General features: G+C 40.3%; 2 protein-coding genes across 2 annotated transcripts; one reads left to right on the top strand and one right to left on the bottom strand.

The window, feature by feature from the left end:
- Positions 1-5,819: 5,819 nt before the first annotated feature.
- Positions 5,820-17,607, bottom strand: eefsec (eukaryotic elongation factor, selenocysteine-tRNA-specific). The gene is made up of 7 exons (XM_085354132.1): positions 17,098-17,607; positions 14,735-14,942; positions 14,323-14,419; positions 12,925-13,089; positions 11,069-11,713; positions 9,481-9,637; positions 5,820-6,260 (listed from the first exon to the last, which is right to left on the bottom strand). Exons 1-7 carry the CDS (start codon positions 17,399-17,401, stop codon positions 6,079-6,081), a joined length of 1,758 nt encoding a protein of 585 aa, XP_085210258.1. The 5' UTR covers positions 17,402-17,607; the 3' UTR covers positions 5,820-6,078.
- A 431-nt stretch (positions 17,608-18,038) lies between these two features.
- ruvbl1 (RuvB-like AAA ATPase 1) lies at positions 18,039-25,848 on the top strand. The gene is made up of 11 exons (XM_085354131.1): positions 18,039-18,291; positions 22,055-22,141; positions 22,247-22,379; positions 23,187-23,338; positions 23,502-23,591; positions 24,239-24,388; positions 24,506-24,569; positions 24,653-24,851; positions 24,949-25,051; positions 25,141-25,232; positions 25,595-25,848. The coding sequence occupies exons 1-11, from the start codon at positions 18,151-18,153 to the stop codon at positions 25,752-25,754; spliced, it is 1,371 nt and encodes a 456-aa protein (XP_085210257.1). The 5' UTR covers positions 18,039-18,150; the 3' UTR covers positions 25,755-25,848.
- Positions 25,849-26,028: the final 180 nt, after the last annotated feature.

Raw genomic sequence — 26,028 nt, 5'->3', positions numbered from 1 at the left:
TTTTAGATCCCTGAACATGAACAAGATGCTGTTTGCCATTCACTAATGAATAAATTAGTTCAAGATATTTTAGGCTCAGTGATTTCTGAAACAAACATAAATTGCGTGACACATGAGGAATGAGTTAGGACTGGCTTCTTCTGCTTGGGACTATCATGTTTGGTGACTAATCGAAGCATAACATCTACCTCTGAGTTACATCAGGCCAGATGGACTCCCCTAAACTTCCCTGAAGACATTTCATTCAATTGTAAAACAAGCATGAAGATCCAAGAATAGCTGACATGTCTTTTACGTTTTTTACAAGGTTATGCAGAGTGCAAGTGACTTTTCACATGACCCTGCGCATCACATGACCCCACCAGCAGCAATTTTACTGCTGGACCCCGAGTTTTAAACCCTCCTCCCTGCAGACCAAAGTCCCCTCGGCAGTAACAGAATGCTAGAATGGGAACAGCTTCAGGCTTTTCCTTCAGATTCATTACTATGTTGCTTTAACATAATTACTGGAAACCTACACAGGATCTCAAAGTAAAATCCTGCCAATAGTTGTGATAGCTAAAGCTGTAAACAGAGCTAACGGCATCACTGATGACAATTATATGTTTTATGTTAGAATACATTTTTAAAAACGGAGGGTTAAGAGAGAAATGTATGATCAGTGATATTTATGAAATAAAAGAAATTGTAATAATATTGTTACAAATGTCATTTTTCCAGACAACCTTTAGATTTTTGTTTACAAAGATCAATCAGCCAAACGCGTGAGGTGCCCAGAAAAATCTAATTTACCGAACTGCTATTTTTAATTGAAGAACTTATGAGTTGGTGGATCAGGTCAGAGGTGTGACCAGCAGGATCAGTAAGAGAGGAAATTTAGCAACTTAAATTGTGGCATGTGCCATTTTGCCACCCTCTTGTTCATGTTTGGTTCTTTTGACGTTGTTACCCATAAAGTCACATTTAAAGTTGAATGGTCTCCCTTTTTGACACAGTGGAAGAGCTCCAGCACTTGGCAGCTCGTCAGCAGTGGACTTCTAGATATACATCATAAAATAACAGCCCACAGGAAGGTGCTGTGGTGGTTACCACTTTGAAGCCAGTCTAGGGCCTTTCTGTGTGGAGCTTGCATATTCTCCCTGTGTCTGTGTGGGTTCTCTCTTGTTACTCTGGCTTCCATCCACAGACCAAAGTCATGCATTTTAGGTTAATTGGTGATTCTAAACTGAGCATGCGTGTGAATGTGAGCCTGAATGTTTGTCTGTCTCTCTGTGTTAGCATTGTGGAAGATTGGCAACCTGTCCAAGATGTACACCCTGCCTCTCACTGAATTGATTGAATTGGATAAGAAAAAGAAAATGCAACAACACTGAAAGGGATAGCAGTATTTCAAATCAGATTTAGCGTTTTTGGAGCAGGAATCACATCACACTTAATGTTTCCAAACATAAACTTTACAGAAATCCTTAATTAATAAACTACATAATGACAATGCTGTTTGTTAACTGCTTAAAAATTACCTGAGGCGTTTCTGAATTTCTTGTTACATGACCCTTATTTACATGCATGCATTATCATTAACCTAATACTGGCCATTGTACTGGATAGGGCAATTCATTAGTCTAGCAATAATTCTATGCATCCATGCTACGCTAACAAAAATAAATAAACAGAGCTAAAGACACTGCCACTGCTCTTCACAGTAATCTCAATCAAAGCTGCAGGTGTTTGTGTATATTTGTCTCCTCTCATTCCACTGTATGTGTGAAGGTGCATTGACATCTACTGACACACAGAAAGGTTCTTTGGTTTTTTTTTTTACCAAGGTGATGCTTCAGATGGCCTCTGACTTGGACTGCTGGACTCTGCTGAGCTCAGCTATAATGATCGACTGTTATTCTTCAGCCATCAGCCTCTGCCTTTCACTGACCGTCCCCTCATCCTGAGGTGAGATGAGGAAGGAGATGAGACGATGACAGCAGCGGTAAAAACAGACTGTGTGTGCATGTGTGTACGCCAGGGTGTGGAAACAGTACATCAATAGATTGCTTTATTGAGGTGCCAGCACTAATTTGCATGTTTTTTCTGTCTGTGTAAATGAGAGAGGAAGAGATATGCAAACAACTCAGTGATGATGGGAAAACAATGGTGGTTTTAAAAGCTTTTCTTTCATTATGGTGTTCTGCTTAGGCTTTAAAAAAGTTTTGTGGATAAATCAGCTAATGGGGCTCTTTAATGTGCAAAGGATATAAAGAATTTGGTTTTAGAAGCTGGTTACATGAATAAAAGCCTTTTTCTAAAACTTGCTGACACAATTAATAACTATAATGACTGTTAAAAACAAATTATGTGAAACAAACTTCTCTGGTAAAAACAAACAAACAAAACAAACTCAACACTACAAACTATTAATGAACATCACTGCAAATCCATGAGGAGGGTTGTCCATAAGAAAAGAATGCTTTTATATTATACAATACCAGAAGTGTAATCTCTCTATATGTTTATATTATGATAACACATATGCAGAAGTCTGTATTTTACCTCCCCTTGACTCCTGAGACTAATAATACTAAAATGAATAAAACAGACGCGAAAGAGGAAAAGTGAAAAAAACAAACAAAACAGGGATGCCCAACTTTTATGAAAATTGAAAATAACTCTTGAGCAGCAGCTCACAGCGCCAGCAGATTTATGACTGAAATGAAAGAGGCAGTCTGCACTCACCACTGCTGGTGCCTGCTGCTCCTCATATCTAAAGAAGGGAGTCTTCAGGGAATATTTACGTTTTATCTGTATTATTATAATTATTATTATATTATATATAATTTATCTGTATTAGTATTAGTTTTATGTTTGTTTTGTTGTTTTTTGAGTTCTGGAATTTTTTCCGACAAATAAAAAATGTTCCTTTTCTAAGTGGACACATCCCAAAAGTTCTTTTTTGCAGAGTGTCCCAAATCCTAGCACTTACTGTTTCTGGCTTCTAACCCTTACATTTTTACTTTTTATTTATTGAAATAGCATTCAATATATCACATGTGCTAAAAGTAAATAAATAAATAAGCCATTATTATATTTCCACAGTTTGCATCATTTAAATATCTCTTTTGCCCATAAATTGAAGACCCTCCATAACCACAACTAAAGATTAAGTGAGATTAAGTGGCCACAACCATTTTGGTAATTTAAGTGAATTTCAGTCATGTTAAATTAACACTTGTGCAAGAGTACATGAACATCAAATAAAGTCAGATAGTCAGGTGTGCATATTTGTGGTTCTGACTTTGGCATTGTTGAAGTCAGAAACATTTTAAAAATGACTTGGAATTGCATTTTCACATTGTGCTCATCTGGTTACTGCAGACGTGCTTCAAACTGTTTTGGAAGTGAAATAAACCTTGTGACTTTATATAGGTTTAATGTTCTTCTCTGATCACATCCATATTTTACAAAAGCGCGTGTCAAGAACAAAACACCTAGAAAGACTTATACAGCTGATGGGAGGATCTGAGATAAGCGGCGCAGGAAATGGAAAAGTCGACAGAAAGAGGCCGCGGAGGTATTAATTAAACGCCGCTCATTTTAATCATAGCTAATTATATTTGCATGTGACGGTTCAGAGGAGTGATGAGGCCGAGGGTGATTCTATCCGTCTGTGTCTCATTAGTACGGTGCAGCTGTCTGATGGCAAAGATTCTTTAAAAAGCTATTTTAGACTCATTTGTATGGTAAAAATAAATAAATAAAATACAAATGTAAAAAAAAACAAACACAAAGAATATCTGTAATTGCTTGCAAGGAAAATAAGATATAAAACAGTGTCTTTATAGTTATAGTAATTTACCCTAGCCTCCCTGGATTAATTGTTAATTGATGATACAGCCGTTTACCAATCAAATAGTTGCTAATTAGTCTTTTCAAGCTCCTCTTGTCTTGAAATGCTTCTCTGCGGCCCTCCTCCTCTGCCTTGCCAATAATCTACTCTTCCTTCTTTTCTTTCTCCTACCCAGCTTGTTATCAGCGCTCATCAGCGAATGTTTTCCATCTATAAACAATCAGATGCTCAGACGTTGACCCTCGACTCCTGTCTGACCTGGAGGTCACCAGTAAAAAGGAAAGGGGTGTTGAAGGGAAAATGGTCATTGCTGTATTTCATCTCTTTGGAGGAAAACAGAAAGGGGGGAGGGGGGGGGGGGTGTTTAAAGAGAGCACATTACAGGATGTGTAGGAAAAGAGAATATGAGGACATGTAGGCCACAATGTTGCAGGAATAAGTGTAACCCCTCTGTCTCATCCATGCACAACAGGATTAGCATGCATGTTTAAAAAAAAAAAAGGGGGGGGGGGGGGTGTTCAGTGTGCTCGCTATCACATCTGTATTAATGAAACACAAGATCTTTATCAAGGTAATCACGATCTATTATCTTTTATCCACCATGTTTTGATTTTAATGCTTTTGTTGTTTAAGGACATTCTTATAGTAATGGAGATTATGACATATGGAAACAAACCAAACATGCACACTATTGTTTTGTTACGTTTAAGATCTTAAACTTGGGCAATGACGCAAATATGTGCGCTGTCATGGTATGCCGGTTTAATTGTAACACTGGGGAAATATTTAGGAACCAAAAAGCTAATTTCCATGACAGCCTCATAACGAAGCCAGTAATAGAGAAAAAGGGGAGGGGGGTTCTATAAAAACCAGAATGAAAGAGGGGGAGGTGGAGCAAGAAAGAGAAATTGGAGAGACCAGGAGTAAAAAGCGACAGATTTTTTTTTTCTGTCTGGTTTTCTATAAGAGGAACGAGAGGAGATAAGACTAAAAGGACTGTCACTCAGAGGAACAATCCTTCCAGTGTCCCCTCTTGCTCCTGCTGCTCCTCCTCCCTCCTTACCCCCCCCCCCCCCCCCCCTCTCCAATTTCCACAGATTCCTGCTGAGATAGAGTCGCTGTTCACAGGAACAGTTTGCTGACATCATCCGCTACATATCGAGCGTCCTGCATTCTCACAGCCCCGCCCAATAACACTGACAGGATGGACACGTACATACACGCATACTCAGGCACAGAGACGTGACCGTGGCTGAACAGCAACTTCTCGATAACTGCTGATTAGCAGCAACACTGATGTCCCTTTTTTTAGGGTTTAAAGAAGGGAGACTAAATCATGTGCAAACCATTTTTCTTCTTGTGTCTGGAGAGTCAGAATGCACAAGACTTCCTTCTTTTCAACTCAAACAGCAATTCTGATTGCTTGCATTATTATTTGACGACATATAGTGTGCATTATATATTTTATTGACTATAAATTTAGCAAAACTAATGTCATTTCTGTAACTTACACTCTGCTGGAGCATTATCAGTATATAAACAGTACAGTAGGGCTCGTATTGAACCCCCAGTGTACTACTTTATGCATAAATACTCCCCCCCCCCTCCCGAAAAAAAAAACAGTCTTAACAGGAGTTTTGTTTTAATTCTCTGAGATCATCAATATTGAACAGAAATCAAATATCATACAAACTGCCAATGATCACCGATTAGTTAAAGATGCAGCCAAACCCAGTCACTGAGCAAAGAAGACCTGAGTGAACGTGAGTTTAGTATTTCTACAGTGCTAAAGTCTTTATGCCAACAAGTTCTCAGATGAAATTTAAAATAAAAAAAACTAAACACACACACATAAACAGCAAAGACAAAAGTTAGTTTCTAGTCAGAATGATTGAATCAATTCTGTTTTTATCAATAAAGAAGAACAAAAGCCTTGATTTCTTTCAAAGATAAATCAAACGTATTGAGATCTGTTGAGCAGCTTTCACCCTTCTGATGGAGCAAACAGGATTAGATCCAGCTCATTAAACTGAGATAAAACAATCACTGCTTTGCATGCGTTTAGCGTCCCACAATCATTGCATTTCAGCAGACTGTCTCCATCTCCAGAAAAAAAGAAAGGCAATGAGAGTTAACACAGCCTGGCAGTCACCTCTCTTTGTGCCAAGACTTCTCAAACAACTTCTCTATCTTACTCTCTGTCACCAATGGTGTCTGTCTATAAGTGTGCGCAGCAGAGGTCAAGACTGAACCATCTTTTTATGGGGATCAAAGACATATCGCTTGAAATGCAAGTGAATGCTAACAGGCTGAAAATCTGTTCTGGGCTCCTCTTCATTTGCAGTTGCACCTTTGCTCCCACTCTTCCCTTTCTTCTTAGAGGCGGAGGAAAACAGCTGCTTGGTTTCTGGTCGAAGACCCTCTAAAGAAAAACATCAACATCAAGGTCAACTCAAACTGTATTAAAAACTGCATTGATGGAAACACAGAAAACGTTAAGATCGTTACTGTATACTGTCCGACAGTATGAACAGTAGTTGTGATGGCATATGTGATACATGATATGGATCTTTTCAGTTATGTGTGCAGTTGATGTTGTAACAATGTGCTGACCTCAAAAACAACTGATGCCTTCGTGCTCCTGATGTAACTGACGACAGTATGTAGAAAAACCAGGTCGCAGTTGCTCCTAGTTATAATCTACACAGTTCCACGTTGTGTCGCATCTATCTGTTAGCTTCTCAGTCATCACTTTCCTCTCATATTGGCCTTATTCTAAGCCATACCAACCCATGCGAATGCTCAGTTTATTGTTCGATGCCAGTTAGGCGTGCAATGCAAGTCCTTCTCTATCATATCTTGTCGTCTGTCTGTATGTCTTTTCGAGGGAACAAACTGAATGCGTGTTTGCTTGCTGCCTTGCACACGGAAGGTAAAAAATGGTCTCAGTTCACTGCTTTACACGCTGGCTGTCTGACCTCACGTACAGCGGCGCCAGCATTCTTCTTGTTATCGTTATGCCAGCGTGAGGGTTGTTATGGTTGCAGCGCAGCCAGAAATTTCTTCTTGTTATCTTTGATCAGCTGAAAATGCCCACAAAACACGCCCTCCCACACCCTATCACTTGGGTTCAAGTGACACATGAGGATTGCTATTTTGGTTTCTGCCCACAAATGCTGCCAATGTCTTGGCATTTTCCACACACAGCAAAATTAAACTTTACAGGTACTACACAAACTTAAAGCGTCTCTCAAAGCATGACGATTTTTACTTAAAAAATATTTGTCAGATGTGGTTCAAAGTTAATAAGCAAAAAGCATAAAATACGGATAAAAACTGTCTTTGGTGTGAAGATCACTTTGTTTTCTGTGGAGATACGAAGTGACTGAATCAATACAACGACAGCAACCTAATGTATTACACAGTTCTTTTGGGCTTTTCAGTGGTAAAGTACACATGCTTGGAGAACATGTGCAGTGGCAAATATACTGACAGTTTTGTGTCGGTATATTTAGAAAAGTAGTAACAATCAGTAATACTCCGGTCACTACTACTTCTACTCTGTACAAGAAATCTGTGGATAGGCCTCTTACCTATTTCTAACATAACACACAATTATAGGAATATTATCTTAGACTATATGCTCAGCTGAATGATAAAAATAATCATTAGTTGCAGCCTTATGAATAATGCAGGTATGAACAGCTGATTTGAACAGGAAATAATCTGTGGGTGCAGTCTGTGTAAAAGCAGGCACACACATTAGAAACAGACCTGTGCTGGCCGCAGGAGAGCTCATAATATTTACAAGTTAACTTGTGTATTAGAGTAAAAGCATTTCAATACTTTGTTTTGCTTTGTTTTGGTTTTTTTTACACTGAGTGAGAAAGAAACTACTTCAGACTTCCAGCATATACAAACTGCTTTAACCTCCAAACAACTACGTATTCGTCTTTTCCTCCTGTTATAAGCTTATTACATTTAAAAATAAAATGTTTCCTATCATGAATTTGTTGGAATCTACATTTTTTCAGGGGGTTTTTTCCTACAGGAAGTTAGATAAGGAACATGTTTCTATTTATGGCCCTTGAAATATATGTGGGTTTTTTTAACATTATAAGCTTTGTCTTTACTGTATTTTTCAGCTTCTAAACATTGCTCTTTAATATTTTGTGGTGTACCATGTGAGAATCAGAGATATCCAGAAGTACATGCAGTTTGACAACTGAGCAACCAGAACAACAAGAGCAACCAGAGCTGGTTGAGGAAATCTGTTTGATCAAGGAAAATTGTTGCTTTTGAGAATATGAGGACAATACATCCCTTCTAAAGCTGAGAAAAGATTTAGTAGAACTGGGATGCTGAAACTCCTCATTGCATAAAAAATATTGAAAACCAGGATTCATTACTTTACATACGTATGTCTGTACATGCCGCATGCTGATGTTAAGTTTCTGAACCATAAAGGGGGCATTAAGAGAGTTTGTCATCCTCCATCTTTGCTGTTGAACACATTAACGATCTGTTTAGACCTGTGTTTAAAATGATCAACTGCTAATCTCTCTTTTAGTTATACTAAAAGAGCGTGAAAGCAACCATAGCAACCTACCTTCTGTGCCTTTCGAGACTCTGGCTGGTCCTAGTAGATTCCTAATAGGTTTTTAGTGGCAATTTTTATCGCAATGATTTACTTGAACTGATTAACAAACTGGCAAATTTAAATTGAATTTTTAGCATGGATGGTGACAAGCTTTTCAGTCCAATCATTTATTATCTGTTTTAAGACCAGACAGTCTCACCACTTCAGAGGCTACTAACATCATGAAGAGCACAGGTGAGGCTATCCAATTTCTACACGCAATCAACATCGCCCACAGAGATCTCAAGCGATTTGTCATTGGCTTATCATACTTATTCATAAGAAATTTACTTTATTTTTCTTTCAACTGAGGGTGATTTAGTTACTAATGTTGTAATCATATCTTTTTGTTAGATTCCTGAATACTCCCAGCAGCCAGAGAACTTACTGTATTCCTGAAAGAGACCCGGTGCCCCCCTCAAGCTCACAGACTTTGGCTTTGCCAAGGAGACCACCTCACTTAATGATGTTGGTAAGAATCTGTATGTAAAGCCATTAAAAAAGTATTCTTATACAAAATATGATGGATTCACTTGAGGGTTAGGAGTACAACTGCTCAAACAGATCATAACCCATCATTCTCTGTCTTATACCCCTGAATGTCTCATGTTATGTTCCTGCCTGAAGATGTGCGTGACAGTATATGTAAGACTTTTGATTATGCAGGAGTAAGGCAGCAAAAAGGATGTAGGTGAGGCTCTCTTTCTAGATATTTTTGTTTTCTCTTCCCTCCTGGTGTGGAGTCGTGGGTTTTGAGCAACAGAAGGTAAAATAAACACTGATCAGGCTTCCCCCGGAACACGTGCAATCCCCAGAGGAATCCTGGGAATGTGGCTCGGGATGTCAGGCCGACCACTTTTACCACATCCTGAAAACTGTCCGGTGAGCCCCAAAAATTCAAGGAAAGACAGAGAATTTGCTCCTGATGTGAGCACTGATGAAGAGGGAGAGACTGTTATGTGCAGCAGAAAACATCAGGGTAGTTGTTTCACTAAATCCTTACCTTGTACGCGAATCTTGAACTTCCCGCTCTGGCCAAACCCACCCTCAATGACACCAGTTTCTCCTGTGGACAAGGTGACCTTTAACCCCACAAAGAGCTGGAGATTGGTCTCCTTCTTGAACAGGCTGCGGCCAATCACAGTGTAATCATCGGTTACCTGGGCACAAGAGAGCAACAATGATGCAAACAGTGTGCAAGGCAGCGTATGATCTAATAATTCATTTATTGCTCATCTTGTGGTGACTTAATCCTCCGTCACAAAGAGCTGATCTGTCCCACATCCTCATCAATTGCACCGTCCAGCTGCATTCTTCGAGTCCCGCGGCCTGGCTGTCTCGCACTCTCTTTTCCATGGTTGTGCACTTAATGGCATATTTGCTTTTATTTCTCGATTATCATCCATCACTAAGTCAATATAACCCGCTGCTAATCTGATAACGTGAGGGCACCGCTCTGTCTCCAACTCGCCCTCATCACCAGCTCTTCCTTTCTCTTCTGCTTAACCCTCATTCATTCTTGAACATTTGACCCTGATGTATCGCAAGCGTGACTGATGAGCTGATAAAAAAAAAATACAGTTGCTGTATACGTCGTTTGACAGACCGTCTGAATTGTGGCTGTTCGAGTTCGTCATATCTCAACAATGCCACTAATGTGTTCTTTTACCAAAAGGACATTCTTTAAGTTTGAAGCATAACTGCTGCATTCTGGGAGACACACGAGTGACAACGTTAACGTCACACGACCACCATCTGACCTCGTGCACATGCTGTTCTGCTCCTGAGTTAGCGAGTGGAGCTGTCAACAGCCTGAGGTGCTAAAGCAGGAAACTAATTCACACACTTGAACCCTGACCTGAATCTGCCTTTCTATGAGGGAAACATGCAGAGAAGCTGCACACACAGAATGTAACACACAGAATGACAACAGCTATTATCAACATCACACTTAGTGTGAACAAAAATTTAAATATAACTTGTTAAGTTTCTGAAAAAATGACAAATCCAAGTTAAGTCAGTTAGATGTTTGATGAAAACCACAGAGAGAGCGGCTCGGGATTCAGGACACAATGAAAAAGCAATCACACAAATATGAAAATAAAGGTGGCGAGAGTATGTGACAGAGAGGAAGAGAATGAGAGCGAAAGACGCCCAGGCAGACAGAAGGGAGAGTTAGGCTAGTTCACAGTGGATGTGGATATTCGTGTGCCACTCAGGTGTGTCCAAACAGCGCCAGCCTCTGACAGCTAGACAGGACTAGTGGCGTCAGGCGGCCACCCACGCACACCTCTGTCACAGCACATGCTAAGGCATGCATACCCATCCCATGCCTCAAATATTGCTCACCAGAGCTGCATATGCATGCTTGTTTGTGTGTACGTGTCTGTTTATGAATATACAATAGGGGCTCTGTCTGCGACACGCTCCAGTGCCACCAGCAATGAGAAACATCCAAAGATTCAGAGCACGCAAAAGGAGCGCAAGGTGACAGAGCGGGCAGAGATGCAAGGAGCGGACTCCAAAGAAGGCTGAAAGGTCACCACACTGATCATTTTAAATGAGAGACAAACTGCTGAGCGTGCACTCACCCTCTCCACCTGTCCCTCCTTGTGCTTGGTTTTGTAAATGCGCAGACGAGGTAGATCGGTCTCAGCGTAGTTTTTATCTTCAAACCCCTGCAGCAGACGGCCCTGGAAAGCCAGCCGGCATGCATTGGCGTGGATGTCTGTATCTAGCTTTGAGCCAATTACTAGACAGAGCAAAGGGCACGTGACTGGCCGCTCAAACTCCAATAGAGCCCACTGCTCTGGGTCAGGCCCCAAACTCCCCTCTCCCTGACCAGTTACATATTCATCCTGGTAGAAGTACTCCCTGTCGAAGGTGAACGGAGTTTCCAGTGAGCAGGGCTCTGATGGAGGCGGCTTAGAGTCTGGAGGGGGCTCTGAGGCACCCACAGGTGGCAGGCCAAAGAAGGTCACCTTTGCCATGACTGTCTCGTGACCCACTGTGATGTGGAACTTGGCACGGGTGGACAGAGAGCCCTTGAAGTAGCCTATCTTCCTTACAGAGATGACAGCTGCAAAGAGCGTGCGCAGGGATTCAGGGGTGCACACCACACCACGCTCCAACAGTTTAGGGTCAAACTGTGTTACGCACACACCCACCCGATCCCCCTGCATGGCCCCAGACACGGGCTTCCGAAACATCTGCACCGACTTTATCTTCTTGGTCACCTGATGTCAGAGAGCATAGAGAAATAAATAACACAGCTCAAAACACATTTAAATACAAACAATAAAGTTTCCTCATGTAAACGTAATAAGAGACTGAGATGTAACAGATACAAAGCTACAACTGCAAAACTGAGAAGGAGAAAGCATACTAGGGCTCTACAGTAAAGTTTACAGCTTAGAATTTAACTTCCTATAGGTTCCTTTTGAAAGAGAATAATGTTTTATATTCCCTTTATCATTTTTATTTTTATCAATGTTTTCATTTTAGAGGTAAAATTTGAAAAACAAACCCAGAATACATGTAGAGATTAAAAAGAAATGAAACATCAGTTATAATAGTTATCATTTTCTCCTGTACTCTGATATTTAAAACACACAAAAACGCCCTTTAACGGAATTTTATCAATAAAACATGCACACATGTAAACAAAAAGCTTGTATAAGTTACAGTTTAAAGTGCACTGTTCATCTCTAAAAGATAAGAACTATTTGTCAGCATATTAGCTTTGATAAATGCAAAGACAAATAATTAAACTTCTTGGATATTTAAAAAGTCCCATTAAAGTGTAAAATATTATACATGACTAATTTCTGAGAAAAGGACCTGAAGAGTAAAAATCATATTTGAATATATATGAAGATAAATAAGACACTGATTGAAAAATAGATGCCAAGCTTTGTTTTGTTACACCAAATACGCATCTCCAAAAACAGGTGAACACATGGATGATTTAAAGGTGTCCAGATGAGCATCTATGTATACGTATATGTCACACCACACTCTCGATCCCTAGCTTGACACTGAGAATTTCATGGTTGTGTTTGTTGCCTATTACACAGACAAAATCACCCGTAAGCTGGATTGAGGCTCCTTAACAAGTGGCTATCAATCTAGCTATATGCTGCCTCCAAGAGGTGACCATGATGACTGCACACAAGACCACTGAGACACGCTCATAGTTTGCATCTGGTCTAAATTACCCAACTCCTGTGCTCCCAGTCCACCCCCAGTCCCCCCATCCTTCCCTCGTACTAAACTGACACATCCTCTGATCCCAGCCGGCAAGCCGTCCCTTTTTCTGCCCACAGCCAACTCAACTTCTGAACTTCCGAAACTGCGGTTCCTTCGAATGTTTTTCCACTGCTCGGGAATGTTTCGTGCTTGTACATATCAGAAATTCCAAATTCGTGCCCATTTTTTTGGAACACACCTTTAGCACTGGGATTTCTACAGTGTCATTAATGGCCAGTGACCCCTGCAGGATGGTCCCAGTCATGACTGTTCCTTGACCACGGATAGAGAAACAATGGTCCACAGCCATTAGGAGGTCACCTCCAGGGTCTCTCTTTGGTAGGTATGTCTGTTTCTTCAAAAGCTAGAAGGAGAAAGCACATATTCAAAATGAAATACAAAAAAGACACTCTAATCGATTTGAAAAAATATCTGAAGGTCACGTCTATGGTTTCGGACACATACAAGCATTAATGAGATCCATATCTTGTCTTCATTAATCCTGTTTTTGAAGCTCGGCCTCTTATGTTGACAGAGTTGATCCGACTCAGCAGTTTTTCACACTCCAGGAAAATGTACATTAACTCTCCAGAGTACCATCCTTAGGTTACGTTTTATTTAGCTTTATTGAACACTTGACTTAGTTTGACCAGTAAAATCAACCAATTGTTTATCGAAATCAGTGAGCAGTAAAGAAACTCCACGTTCCAGATGTGCCTGAAGTAATGTTTCCATTACAGTTTGACCACCAGAGAGCACTGAGCTTCTTTTCCAGCTGTCAAATGTTGCTCTTATTGCATACGTTTGTCTCTTCAAAACAATGAGGAAAATAAAAAAATACTAACAATAATGGCTTCAAAACTATTTATAATTTAGATACGCATAAAAAAAAGAATAGCCTAAAACATTATCATCACATTTTTATCTCATGGCAGAACTACAGACAAGTGTTGACAGCATTTATTTACATTAGTTAGAATTTATTTAGCTATGGCTCCTTGTGGATTATTTAATTTTCATGTACATCCCGTGAGCCAGTGGTGACACTTAATGTGGCCCACAAGTATGTGATACTCAACCCTACAGTTCATGATATACTGTGCTCAATGAGACACAGGAAGCTTTACTTCCCATGTATAAAAGGTAAAATTTACTCTTACATTTTATGCATATCTTTTCTGGCTTTGTGCTTTTAATATGTTTTATATGTTACATATTTAATAATATTAAATTTTTAGAATATTTGTCTTATTTTCTGTCTTTTATGTGAAGTGTTGGTTTTTAAATGTGCTCTATAAATAAAGTTATATTGTATTGTATTACTCTTCCACTCACTTGACTGAATGAATGAATCAGCACAAAACAAAAACCTATCAACATAAATCCAAACTCAGCAGACACATTCTAAATAATATCTAAAAATGTTTCACGCATGTTAACTCACTGAATTTGGTACTTTGAGAATGTGTGATTAAAGAAATACTTGCTGTGACCAACTCATTTTTAAGCACATCAATTAAGTAATCATAGTAAATTACTGATCACTCATTTATTATTGACTAACTAGTAACAACAGAGTGGAACCAGTCTCTTTTACCTCTATTAACTGTGGCACTCCCTGTGGCTCCTCTGTGTCAGGAGCCTCGGGACCCCCTGGCTTTGCTGCTACGGCAATCACAGGACAATCCTTAAATCTGTCCGACAGAAAAACAACAAGGTGGAATCATGTCATGCTTCAATGTTTTCGTTTTTTTTTTTTTTTTTTTTTTTGGGGGGGGGGGGGGGGGGGGGTGTTGTTTTCTTTAAAGCATCACTGAAATATAAGCAGGCTGAGCAGACTAACTCTGGACACAGAGGGAGAGATATGAAGTGTAATAAATGAGGGAGCTGACATGAGGGTTAGACCTGTGATTACTGCAAGTGCTTGGGATCCCCGTAACCCCACTAATGTGTGGCTCTACATTATGCAGCTGTGTAACCCAATTATCATTTTAGATATAATTGCAGACCTGGTGCTTTCCAGTGTTTTGTGGAGTCTCTTGGTCATTTTCTCAATGGCACTTTGTCTCTTGTTGGGTGGCAGTAGGTCAATCTTATTCAGGACAACAACCATGCGAGGGCAGGTGAGCTCCCCTATCAGCAGACACTCTGCAGTCTGAGTCTGCACCCCTTTCACCACATCCACCACCAGCATCATCAGGTCGATGATTTGGGCACCTAGAGGAGGCAGATGTCACAGAGGTCAAAGAAAAGTAGTGAGCTGAAGGGGAACAATGCAGTGCTTTGTGTTAAAGGCATTTCAGCTTTCCTGCTCTATAAAAAGATGCAAATGCTTAGAGGCTATGTAGCCGACAACAGCAATGCAAACAGGAATGGACACGGACACCCAAAAATAACAGGAGAAAAAGAGGAGAAATAAAGGGAGGGGGTGCACAGAGGCAAAGAGAGAATAAAAGGCTAGAGGGTTGAAACTGGAGCCGCAGCTCACTTGGTTGTCTTTCCTTTCCCTCTTTCTTTTCCTGATTTTGGCAATCTCTCTTTCCTGTGCTCGCCCCACTTGGGACTACAGGGGAAGTTTAATATAGACCCCAATCCACACACAATTTTGCTCCTCCATAATCTACAGCATGTGCCACCTAAATGGCTCTTGCATTTTTTTTTCTTTTACAGTGCTGGTCACACAACGCAAATGCATTTAGTGTTTAATGGGCTTCTAAAACAACCTTTTATTGTTCAGTAAATAAGAAAACAGGACTTCTTGCTCTGAACATCTGCAAATCCTAAAGTTGTTTCTCCAAATACTTCCAACCTTTAAACTCAACATACTTTCAAACAAGCTTTGAAAAAACAAAACAAAACACACACAGAAAAAGAGAGGGCGCCCTCTGCTGGACAACAAATTGAAGCTCAAATGTAGCGAGGATGTAGTTACTATCCTATTAAGGCCTGTTGACTGCAGCCCTCACAAAGATCTGAAAGAATGATCTGTTGTGATTGATACAAACATACTAGTCTGATAATGTACACCCTTACACCAAACACTGTCAGTGTTTGTGCTACTGAAGGCATCCCAGACATGTTTTAATGTTTTTATGGACATACTGTTAAAACTTGTTTTGTACAAACTTGTTCATTCGTGACTGATCAGCACTAAATCTTATGATGTTCCAGCACTTACTTTTTCCAATTTTCATTTGATGGTTATATATAAACTTGGGTGATGTTGTGACTGCCTGTAGTCCACTCTGTTTCAAAGGCTATTTCCCAGTGAGTCAGTCATAGTCAGTCAAATATGTGTAAAAGAATTTGTGAATTCTGAATGTTTTTCCTGCATAAATGCCTTTTCTGTTCATCTGGACATAGCGTTTTCAGTGGGAGAAACATTTCATCACTCATCCAAGTGAATTCTTCAGTCTCAGCTGACTGCAGGTTTCCCCAATCTTATAAATAGTACATTTGTATAATGATTGAAACTAGCACCATTGAGGGAACAATGGGCTGGGAGGTCAGTTCCTTGATCAATTAATATGCAAATTCTCATGACAACAACCACTGATCAAAGCCCATTGATCAATGACCATGAGTACCATTTACAGGGAGTTGGGGAATGGCTACAATCACAGCATTGTAAGATGGCAGAGATGTACCCTTAGGCCCCCTCCTCAATTCAGAGATGGTCTTTCCCTTTTCACGTAAAGGGGCTCCTTGACTAAACGCTCAAACCAGCATTCCTCCCTGTCCAGGATGTGTAAATCCTCATCACTGAAAGAGTGTCCACTGGCCTGTAGGTGTGAATAGACTGCTGAGTCCTGGCCTGACGAAGTGGCTCTTCTGTGTTGTGCCATCCGCTTAGCCAGAGGTTGTTTGGTTTCCCCGATGTATAAATCCTGCCAATCCTCCTGGCACTTAACACTTACACTATATTTCTCTGTTTGTGTCAGGGGACAGATCCTTGGGGTGGACCAAGGTGCAGCCACTGAGACGTGGTGTTTTTTAAAAAATGCCTCACTTGGATGAGTGTTGAAACGTTTCTCCTTCTGAAAACGCTACGCCCAGATGAACAGAATCAACTTTTGGGGATTTACTTACCTGGATGATTGAGCATGCATCAATAAGGAAATTATGTGAAATTGAGGTTTATGAAGGTATTTTATGTCTGTGGTCTCACATCCAAACTTTTTGTACCCAGATTCCTGCAAGTTATTTTATTGCCCAAGAAGACAGCATGCAGTCACATACACACACAAAGTAGATTTAACTGACTGCATATTTACATTTTCTGTAAATATCGCGATAAAATCGTTGTTGTCATTTCTTTTGATAATCCTGTATTTAAAATGGGAAATCGTGACCCTCCTACATCAGAGCTCACCTCCAATGATAGTTCGAATGAGAGAAGCGTGCCCCGGACAATCCACCAGGGTAAACTGGAGGCTGTCATATGGCTGCTTCCCCACGCTGTCCCGCAGGTGATCGGGAAGATCCACAGTGAAGGAGGAGAAGCCGAGGTCCAGAGTGATGCCTCTCTCGCGGGACTGCGGGTTCTTGTCGAAGGCGGCAGTGGACGCGGTGCTGCTCAGCGCCCTGGCGAGCGACGTCTTCCCGCTGTCGACATGTCCGAGCACGCCGACGTTGAAATTTAACGTTTTCGTGCGGGTGTCAGAAGATTCGGACATGTTGTTGAACTCTTACCTGGAGCGCGTATTTTTCTCTACTCTGGGAGAGACGCTTAACTCGGCTCCAAAAACAGACAAAAAGCGGGGCTAGTTTATGGCCACAGACTGCGCTTATTTAGCAAAGCCGCAACAAAATATACGAATACTTTGTGGCTTACAGCGTGTGGTTTAGTAATAAATCTGACATAACTTTCGAGGAAACTGTTGAAAGTCTTCCCTAGTGTCAGTGTATTCTATCCCAGGGACAACATGTTAAGGGGGAACTGTTTTTTATTAGCAGACAAAAATCATAAAAGGAAAGTGATCACTCATAATAGCACTTTAATCACATCTTAATTTTGAAATTATTAAAACCCGTCCACCTTTTTTATTCCTGCATTTATATTGTATTTTAATTCATATATTTGCAAGTTTTTGACAGTTTCTACTACGACAAACCAACAGAAACACAAACGGAAATGGGAAACGACAAAAGGGCGGGCTCTGGAGTGTAAATGTGATTGACAGGCTCTAATCCAATGAATGCTCAGGGATATTTGGCGTAGCCCAATAGTTTACCACAGTTGTTAGATGGGCGGTACTTAAAGGTATTACTTCCGCTTATTTTCCCTAGTAACCCACATGGAAACAGATTTTCCTATGTTTTGAGTTTAGGCGCCGATTGAGGCGGTATTTCGTATTAGAGATTATATGTGTATTTAACGCATCTGGCAGACTTTACACTATACATTTTCACAAATAACGCAACTATGAAGATCGAGGAGGTAAAAAGCACAACAAAAACGCAGAGGATCGCTTCACACAGTCACGTCAAAGGACTGGGGCTAGACGAGGCCGGTAATGCTAAACAGACAGCATGTGGACTCGTGGGCCAGGAGGCTGCAAGAGAGGTAATATTCGTGTTTCACGTCATTTGCTTTCTTTTTTCTTTTGGGGGAATATTATGTAAGAAGGGAATATTTACGAGGACAATTGAGCGCTTTACAGGCACTACAGTACAAGCTAATCCTATTAGCATTGAGTGGGGTCGCTGTCGTTTGCGGGTCCGATTTGTGACAGAGAGACGCTAACTTATAAGAAGACGGTATATACATCCCTATAGTTTAACTTAATCTGGATTAAAAGTATGAATTGTGAATTTATAATAACTGTTTTCTAACGGAAAGCAGGGAGGTATCAGTTGTTGATGGATCTAGTTGAGAAAAAACGGATCTGCTGTTGGGTACAGGTACAATAAGGACAACCAGATGAACTACATTTATTTAAAGCCATTTTAACATTCAAATGTGGTTTAATATATCCCTTTTCTTAAGTGGAAAATTAAATGATCCCGAACAGCAGTGAATTATGGGAGCTGATACAAATTTTAATGGCATACAAATTTTTCTTGCTGGCCATTGTCAATTTTTTGTATTTATCTTTTTATTTGCTATTTATTCCCATTTTGTGCTGGTAATTTAAAAAAAAAACATCATTACTAATAAAAAAAGTGGTGTAAAGTCTTTCAGGGTGTCACACTATATTTAAAAAATGTACACCCACAAAACTCATGTAACACACCAATTCAATGATCAGTTGCCACTGACATTGGTAAGTAACATTTATTTGAATGTACAAACTGATATATTTGCCAGTTAGTGTGAGTTTTATTGAAAATTAAACATTGCAGGTTCATTGTTAACCCAGCAAAGCTTTTCACAAACTAAATAGCAAAGTTATGGTAAAGACTAGAGCAGGGATGTCAAACTCATTTCATGTTGTGGGCCACATACATCCATCTTTGATCTTAAGTGGGCTGGACCAGTGAAACTCTTTTCCGTCAGTGTATAACTGCACATTTAATCTCTGAGATATCTTAACATAAGATAAAGACGTGCAATTTAAACAGCATGTCTCAGTTTTTTTACATGATATAGACATTTTACTGTAGTAAATAGTAAAAGAACTCTGTCAACATGATTCTTTAGTCTTAAACTGAAAGAAATAAATGTCTAAAATTGCTGAAAAGGTTCTGGTAGTTCCCTGTTCAGACTGACCTGCAACTATGAAACAGCATTTTTTTTTAAGTCACAAAAATTATATTTAATTGGGAATCGCTGTGAAAAAAGGAGCCTTTTTAGAAAATAGTGGAGAAAAAAAAACCTGGAAATTTTCTGTCATTTAATTGCTTATCTGTTGCTTTGGTGTAATATGAATAGGGATGTCATTAGCAGCAGGAAAAAGCTGTAAAACCTATGAAAATACAGTTAAAAAAATAATAATTTATTCCACTTTGCACATTTTCCAAAGTCATCCAATGGGCTGGATTGGAGTCTTTGCTTGGTTTATTTTGGCCCCCAGGCCATATGTTTGACACCCGTAGACTAGAGCCTGATTCATTTATCAGCAGGGTAGGTTTATCAACAGTTAATAGCTGTTTAGTGGTCTGTTAGTATTGGCATTTATACTGCCTTAACAGTGAAAATAGGGAAAATATAAAGAGGAGACTAGAGAACGACGTATTGACACTGCATAGTTTGTCCATCAGAGGGCACTCTGCAACTTCCCTGTAATTTGGAACGCCACAGAAGCAACAACCAGAGCATTAATGAATTACTATAGTAACAAATGTTAGGGAAATCTGTTTATGTTTTATATTTCTGACAGATAAAAAAAAATCAGATATTAGAAATTATTTTCTTAATATTCTTAAAATTCCTACATTGACCCTGCCCACCTCCGATGTGTACTCTGCTACATGCGCTGCACCCAGTGCTGATGTTTTTGTAACGAATGAAGGTAAAACATATTTATATAGCACATTTCTAGATGAAATGCTTTACCACAACAATCAACAAAGAACAATGCTGATATAAAAACACAACAATAATTTCCACTAGGAAAAAGCAAGTCTATGCAAATAAGCTCCTTTAAAGTTTCATTGGAGTCCACGGATTTTAAATGTAATAGTAGTACATTCTCGATCCCTAATGCATGATTTCCTTTCATTTTCGGTCTTCAGAGTAGAACAATGAGGTTTTGGCCAGAAGATCTCAATCACCTGCATGCTGTATATGGATGCAATCATTTACTAATGAACGCAGGCATTTGATCATGCAGGGCTCTGAAAATGATTGCAAAGATCTTAGTCTGAACTTATGGGGATCCAGGGTGAAGACGTCAAATAGGGTGTCACATCAGAACACTTGGAGGTAGCCTCGCAGCTGCTGGTTGGACTATTTGTAAGCGATCCAACAAATGACCTATTGAAGCCAATGTACAGTGAATTGCAGTAGTCCAGTTGTTTCCATTTCCGATTTGGATGGAATTTTACTGAGGCGAGCAATATTTTGTAGATGATAAAAGCGGGATCACAGGACGGGAACGAGAACAATTAGCATTTCTTAAGTAATTGTGCAAGCTGTTATTTGCTATTCTGATACAAATATACAATGCATTATTATTTCTCTGACAGTTAATGTGAGTGGCTACAGAGGATTGCACAGATTATAACTAGATTGACACAGCTTGTAGTGCTGCTACAATTCAGAATAACTTGCATAACTCGGTTATAAAGAGCAAAAAATCCTTGGGGCAAATTGTTTTTGCTTCTATGCTTTGTTTAACCCACAGCTCTGTTGTTCTCAGTCATCACCCAGCATCTCACTCATATTTGCGACTAAAAATAGAGATGCAATAGAAAAAAACTAAGCCATTAAATCCACACAGCCCCCAGTTTTTAAACAAAAAGCTCATAACACAACAGCAGCACTTTCAATCACAATCACAAACCTGCAGCAAGCAGGGGTGAATCTAAAGGTGAGCATGGTGTATATTAGGCCATTTATTTCAAGGCTTTCGTAACAGTATTTTTCTGATTTTTAATAACATAAAATGGTTTATTAATAAAATCGTGTTTTCTAATAAAAACCATATAAAAGTTTTTTCTTCAGGCCTAAAAAAAATGTCCACGTGCCAGTAAAACTCTAAACCACTGACTTGGTGCTGTTAGGGTGGACACTTCATTATTAATAGCATCTATATGATCATAACATCTTGTTTACATCAGCGCTCAGGGTGACATTCAGAATGTCGATCTGCTCGCTTTTCTTCATTGCAGCAATGCCACACACCCTTAAAGGGATTACAGACAGACTCACTCACTGATACACTAGCACACTTAAACACGCAGATGCACAAAAACACACATGAACACACAGCAGATCTACCTCATCCATGAGATATAACACCATCGGAACTCTTTTTGCCTTCTACTAATGAGAGAAAGCCCCCCTGTCCCCAAGAACACAGAGTAAAAGAGCTAATGCCTTATTTTAGATTCATGTATATCTTATTTTATGACATTATTGTACTTTTTGACAGTTGTATGCTGTTAAACTTTTAAACACTCTACTAAATCGGATGTGAATTGCTAAATTCTTGTTCCACTCGGTGGGCTTTGAATTGAATTGTTTTTGTCAGCCACATTAAAGGAACTGATGTTTGTATCAGAGTGTGACTTTAGCCACAACAGATGCGTTGCCTCGTGTGCTTTACAGTTCTCCAACAGGGTTGTATAACGCCTGGGTTCAGGAGTGGGGGTTTTGCTAGTTAGTTGTATTGCATTTAAACCTTGCGCGTGTGCATAATAGTCTAATTTGTCTTATTCTCCAGGCTTGTGGTATCATCGTTGAGCTGATCCGCTCAAAAAAGATGGCAGGGAGGGCCATTTTACTGGCAGGGCCACCTGGAACAGGAAAGGTAAGTGTGCTGTGTTCAGCAGTAAGGTTTAATCTAATATAGCAGATATCTCTGCAGCGTTTGTTAACCATGCCTCTTTATTTCTTCCTGCCTGCGCACCTTCAGACTGCCCTCGCCCTGGCTATGGCACAGGAGCTGGGAAACAAGGTACCATTCTGCCCCATGGTCGGCAGTGAGGTCTACTCATCTGAAATCAAGAAGACAGAAGTATTGATGGAGAATTTCAGGAGGGCGATTGGTGAGTGTTGGATAGATTTTTAACCCAGATTTTAGTTTTCTGTTCTCCAGGTTTACTCGATGGGTTGTGACCTGTTGGGCATTTAGTTTGTAGAAGTGAAAATGAGCTTACTATTACCAAAGGCTTAATTGGTAAGAAAATAAGAAACTGGCCTAATGATTTAATTAGATTTAATATTGATATACACCTAAAGCATTTTGTCTTTTTAAAAATAATATTTTTATGCGTGTCTTCTATTGTACTGGTGGGAAAAGATCAGGTCATACTAGCAGTGAGAAAGAAACTCTTGCACACACAGTTGTCATGAGCTGAAAGGTAACACTGTAAAGCAGATTTATAAAGGTGGTGAGAAGGAATAGCAGAAAGGGGATCTGAGACTGCTGATGCTACCTGTTGAGTGGGCAGCAAATGGAGCCAAGGTGGAGGGAGACGTGGTCATTAGCACATTCACTCCACCCCTTGAGCAGATTCTTCAGAGAGACCAGGTTTCATTTGAACGTTGTCATCACCTTGTCAATAACAGCACCCTGATGGACAGTCCCCGCCTTTAGAGCTGCTCTGTGCCCCACAGCACCGAGGATTAGACACCTGTGTGCTGCATGTAACAGGAACAAGAGCATGATCGTGTTACACTGAACAATGTCCAGTCATTTCACAGGACACGTTTCTTTTCTGTAATAAAATACGTTGCTCGGTGACCCAATGGATGCTGCGGCTTAGCTCATGTAGGAATATAAAGACCAGATTAGGTTGTGCATAAGTTTGTATGTGTGTAAATGTGTAACTGTAATGCTGCGCCATATTCAGGATTGCGCATCAAAGAAACAAAGGAGGTGTATGAAGGGGAGGTGACAGAGCTGACCCCATGCGAGACCGAGAATCCCATGGGCGGCTACGGCAAAACCATCAGCCACGTCATCATCGGTCTGAAGACTGCCAAAGGCACAAAGCAGCTCAAGGTCAGACTGAGAGTTTTAATCTTTCCCCTCAGCTTTCCTGTCCTTTCTTCACTGTGTCTGTCAATAAAGCTGAAAAAGGCCAAAAAAAAACCCTATAATGCTGACAGCCAAAGCTAGGCCAGCGTTTTGCTTTAAAACATTTAAAGTTGTTGTGTTTCCTTAGCTGGATCCCAGTATTTACGAGAGTCTTCAGAAAGAGCGTGTGGAGGTGGGAGACGTCATCTACATTGAAGCTAACAGCGGAGCCGTGAAGGTAAACTATTTTACTTTTATGCTGTTATGTTACATTTGCAGCACATTTTGGTTTTTGGCAAAAGCGAGAAACTGATCATGGCTGATTGTTCATTTACCAGATTGTGTATAGTTTACAGATGAAAAATGTTTTTTCCAAAAAACGTCTTAGTCGGGTCAAAGTTGAGGGTTTTTCCATCTTGCTTGTCCTCTTCAACCCTTCATGGTGGCATGCTTTCATCTCTCTCCACCCTGCTGCATTTGTGTTGTACTCTGGAATGAGCCTCTCATTCCTGCGGCTCTTCATGTTCCATTTATCTCTCCATCTCCCACAGTGCCTCTTTACCAACAGTGGGGCTTGCGGCCTGTGCTGAAAGGCTGCAGGAGCGGTTCTTTTAATCAGTGCAGGTGGGCCAGAAGCACAGGTCGGCTCTAGTCAGAGGGTAAAGGAGGAGGGCTGGGCGACACATTTGTTACTGTTGACAGCCACCTCATGACTTTCCTTCTGAACCTCTTTCATCCTTCAGCCACATGCCCTTGTTTCTGCAGTGGGCTGGCACTGAGTTCAGTCATACATCTGCTCTCCCTCCTGCAGTGTGGTACCTTTCCCTTCATTGTTGACTGCAGCAATGTGAGACATTAATCTTTTCTATTACTGTGCCTTTGCAGAGACAAGGCCGCTGTGACACCTTTGCAACAGAGTTTGACCTGGAGGCAGAGGAGTATGTTCCGCTGCCCAAAGGTGATGTCCACAAAAAGAAGGAGATTGTCCAAGATGTCACACTGCATGACCTGGATGTTGCAAATGCTCGCCCCCAGGTACATAACTGCAATAATAAAGTAGCATCGGTTTGGAATAAACACATCTGTATACATCTTAAATTTGATTGTTTTTATATTGGCACTCTTTATAAACGGTTCATTGTTTCATCTCAGGGAGGCCAGGACATTCTCTCCATGATGGGACAATTGATGAAGCCCAAAAAGACAGAAATCACTGGTAGAGACGGTGTAACACCTAACTCAGACTAAATCTCTCAAGTTGTCTTCAGTTCTTGACCCACTGCCAATTTCTCGCTGCAGATAAGTTGCGTGCTGAGATCAACAAGGTGGTGAACCGCTACATAGACCAAGGTATAGCTGAGCTCGTACCCGGCGTGCTGTTCGTGGATGAGGTGCACATGCTGGACATTGAATGCTTCACGTACCTCCATCGAGCACTGGAAAGCAGCATCGCCCCCATTGTCGTATTCGCTTCTAACAGGGGAAACTGTTTAATCAGGTGAGAAGTGCTTTATGGAGAGAAGCACATTTTGTTTTTGTTTATTTTTAAGGTAAAACAAAACAGTTTCAGGATTTAAGTAGTTTTTGTTGACCAGGGGGACAGAGGACATCAGTTCTCCACACGGCATTCCTCTGGACTTGCTGGACAGAGTCATGATCATTCGCACCATGTTGTACACACCACAGGAGATGAAGCAGGTAAGTCTGAAAACCAATTTCTGTGGATTATGTGATGTGCGACATCAAACTGTCTGTGCATGCGTCACTAACGAGGCTGTGGTCTGCAGATCATCAAGATTCGGGCTCAGACCGAAGGAATCAGCATCAGCGAGGAGGCTCTTACACACCTGGCAGAGATTGGCACCAAGACCACCCTCAGGTACGGCCAAACACTCTGGGTGTGGGTGTGTTATAATGAAATGCCTCAACTCAGTTACGGTTTGCTCAACAAAATCTAAAAGTTCATGTGTACTCTTTCTATTTTTGACGTACCGTAATAAATTTGTTTAGCCATAACTGTTGCCAGATGTTAAAAAAAAAAAACGTTGTTCAAAGGGATTAGAATAGGTCAGCTACGTCACTGAGACCAACATGTATAAAGTTACAGATAAAAGACTGTATACTGTAGTAAAGCTCTTGTAGGATTTGCACCCATTAAACTATCTTCTGCTATAAACAGGTTTACTATAAATATGTGTGTGTGGGTGTACTGAGTCTTTCCTATTTCCTGTTTTGTCTCAGATACGCTGTACAGCTGCTGACGCCGGCAAGTCTGTTGGGCCGCGTTCAGGGAAAAGAAACAGTGGAGAGGGAGCAGGTAGAAGAGATCAATGAGCTGTTCTATGACGCCAAGTCTTCAGCAAAAATCCTCCAAGATCAGGATCACAAGTTTATGAAATAAAACTTGTGATCATTGTATTTGTCCATCTTAGTTTCACTCTAACGTTCATTGCATTTTATCATCTTTGCCCTTCACTGTAACTCACTCCGGTGTCCCTGCCTCTGCTTTCTGTAGTAGTTTTGTTCAGATGAATTTTTATTTGTTCCATTTGTCAATGGAAAGTTTTGAAATAAAAAAGGAAAAATTAAATTTTCTTAGTTTTGCCTCTTATTTTTGGATTTTAGTAGTAAAGTTTACTAGCATCTCACTGTAATAACAGACAGGCAAGAAGAGA

Source organism: Diplotaxodon limnothrissa, linkage group LG5 (assembly GCF_057381915.1).
Source record: "Diplotaxodon limnothrissa isolate DT_005_m linkage group LG5, D_limnothrissa_male_GT1.1, whole genome shotgun sequence".
NCBI classification, from domain to species: domain Eukaryota; kingdom Metazoa; phylum Chordata; class Actinopteri; order Cichliformes; family Cichlidae; genus Diplotaxodon; species Diplotaxodon limnothrissa.
Note: the sequence above shows the minus strand (reverse complement) of the source record. Positions and strands in the feature narration are given on the sequence as shown.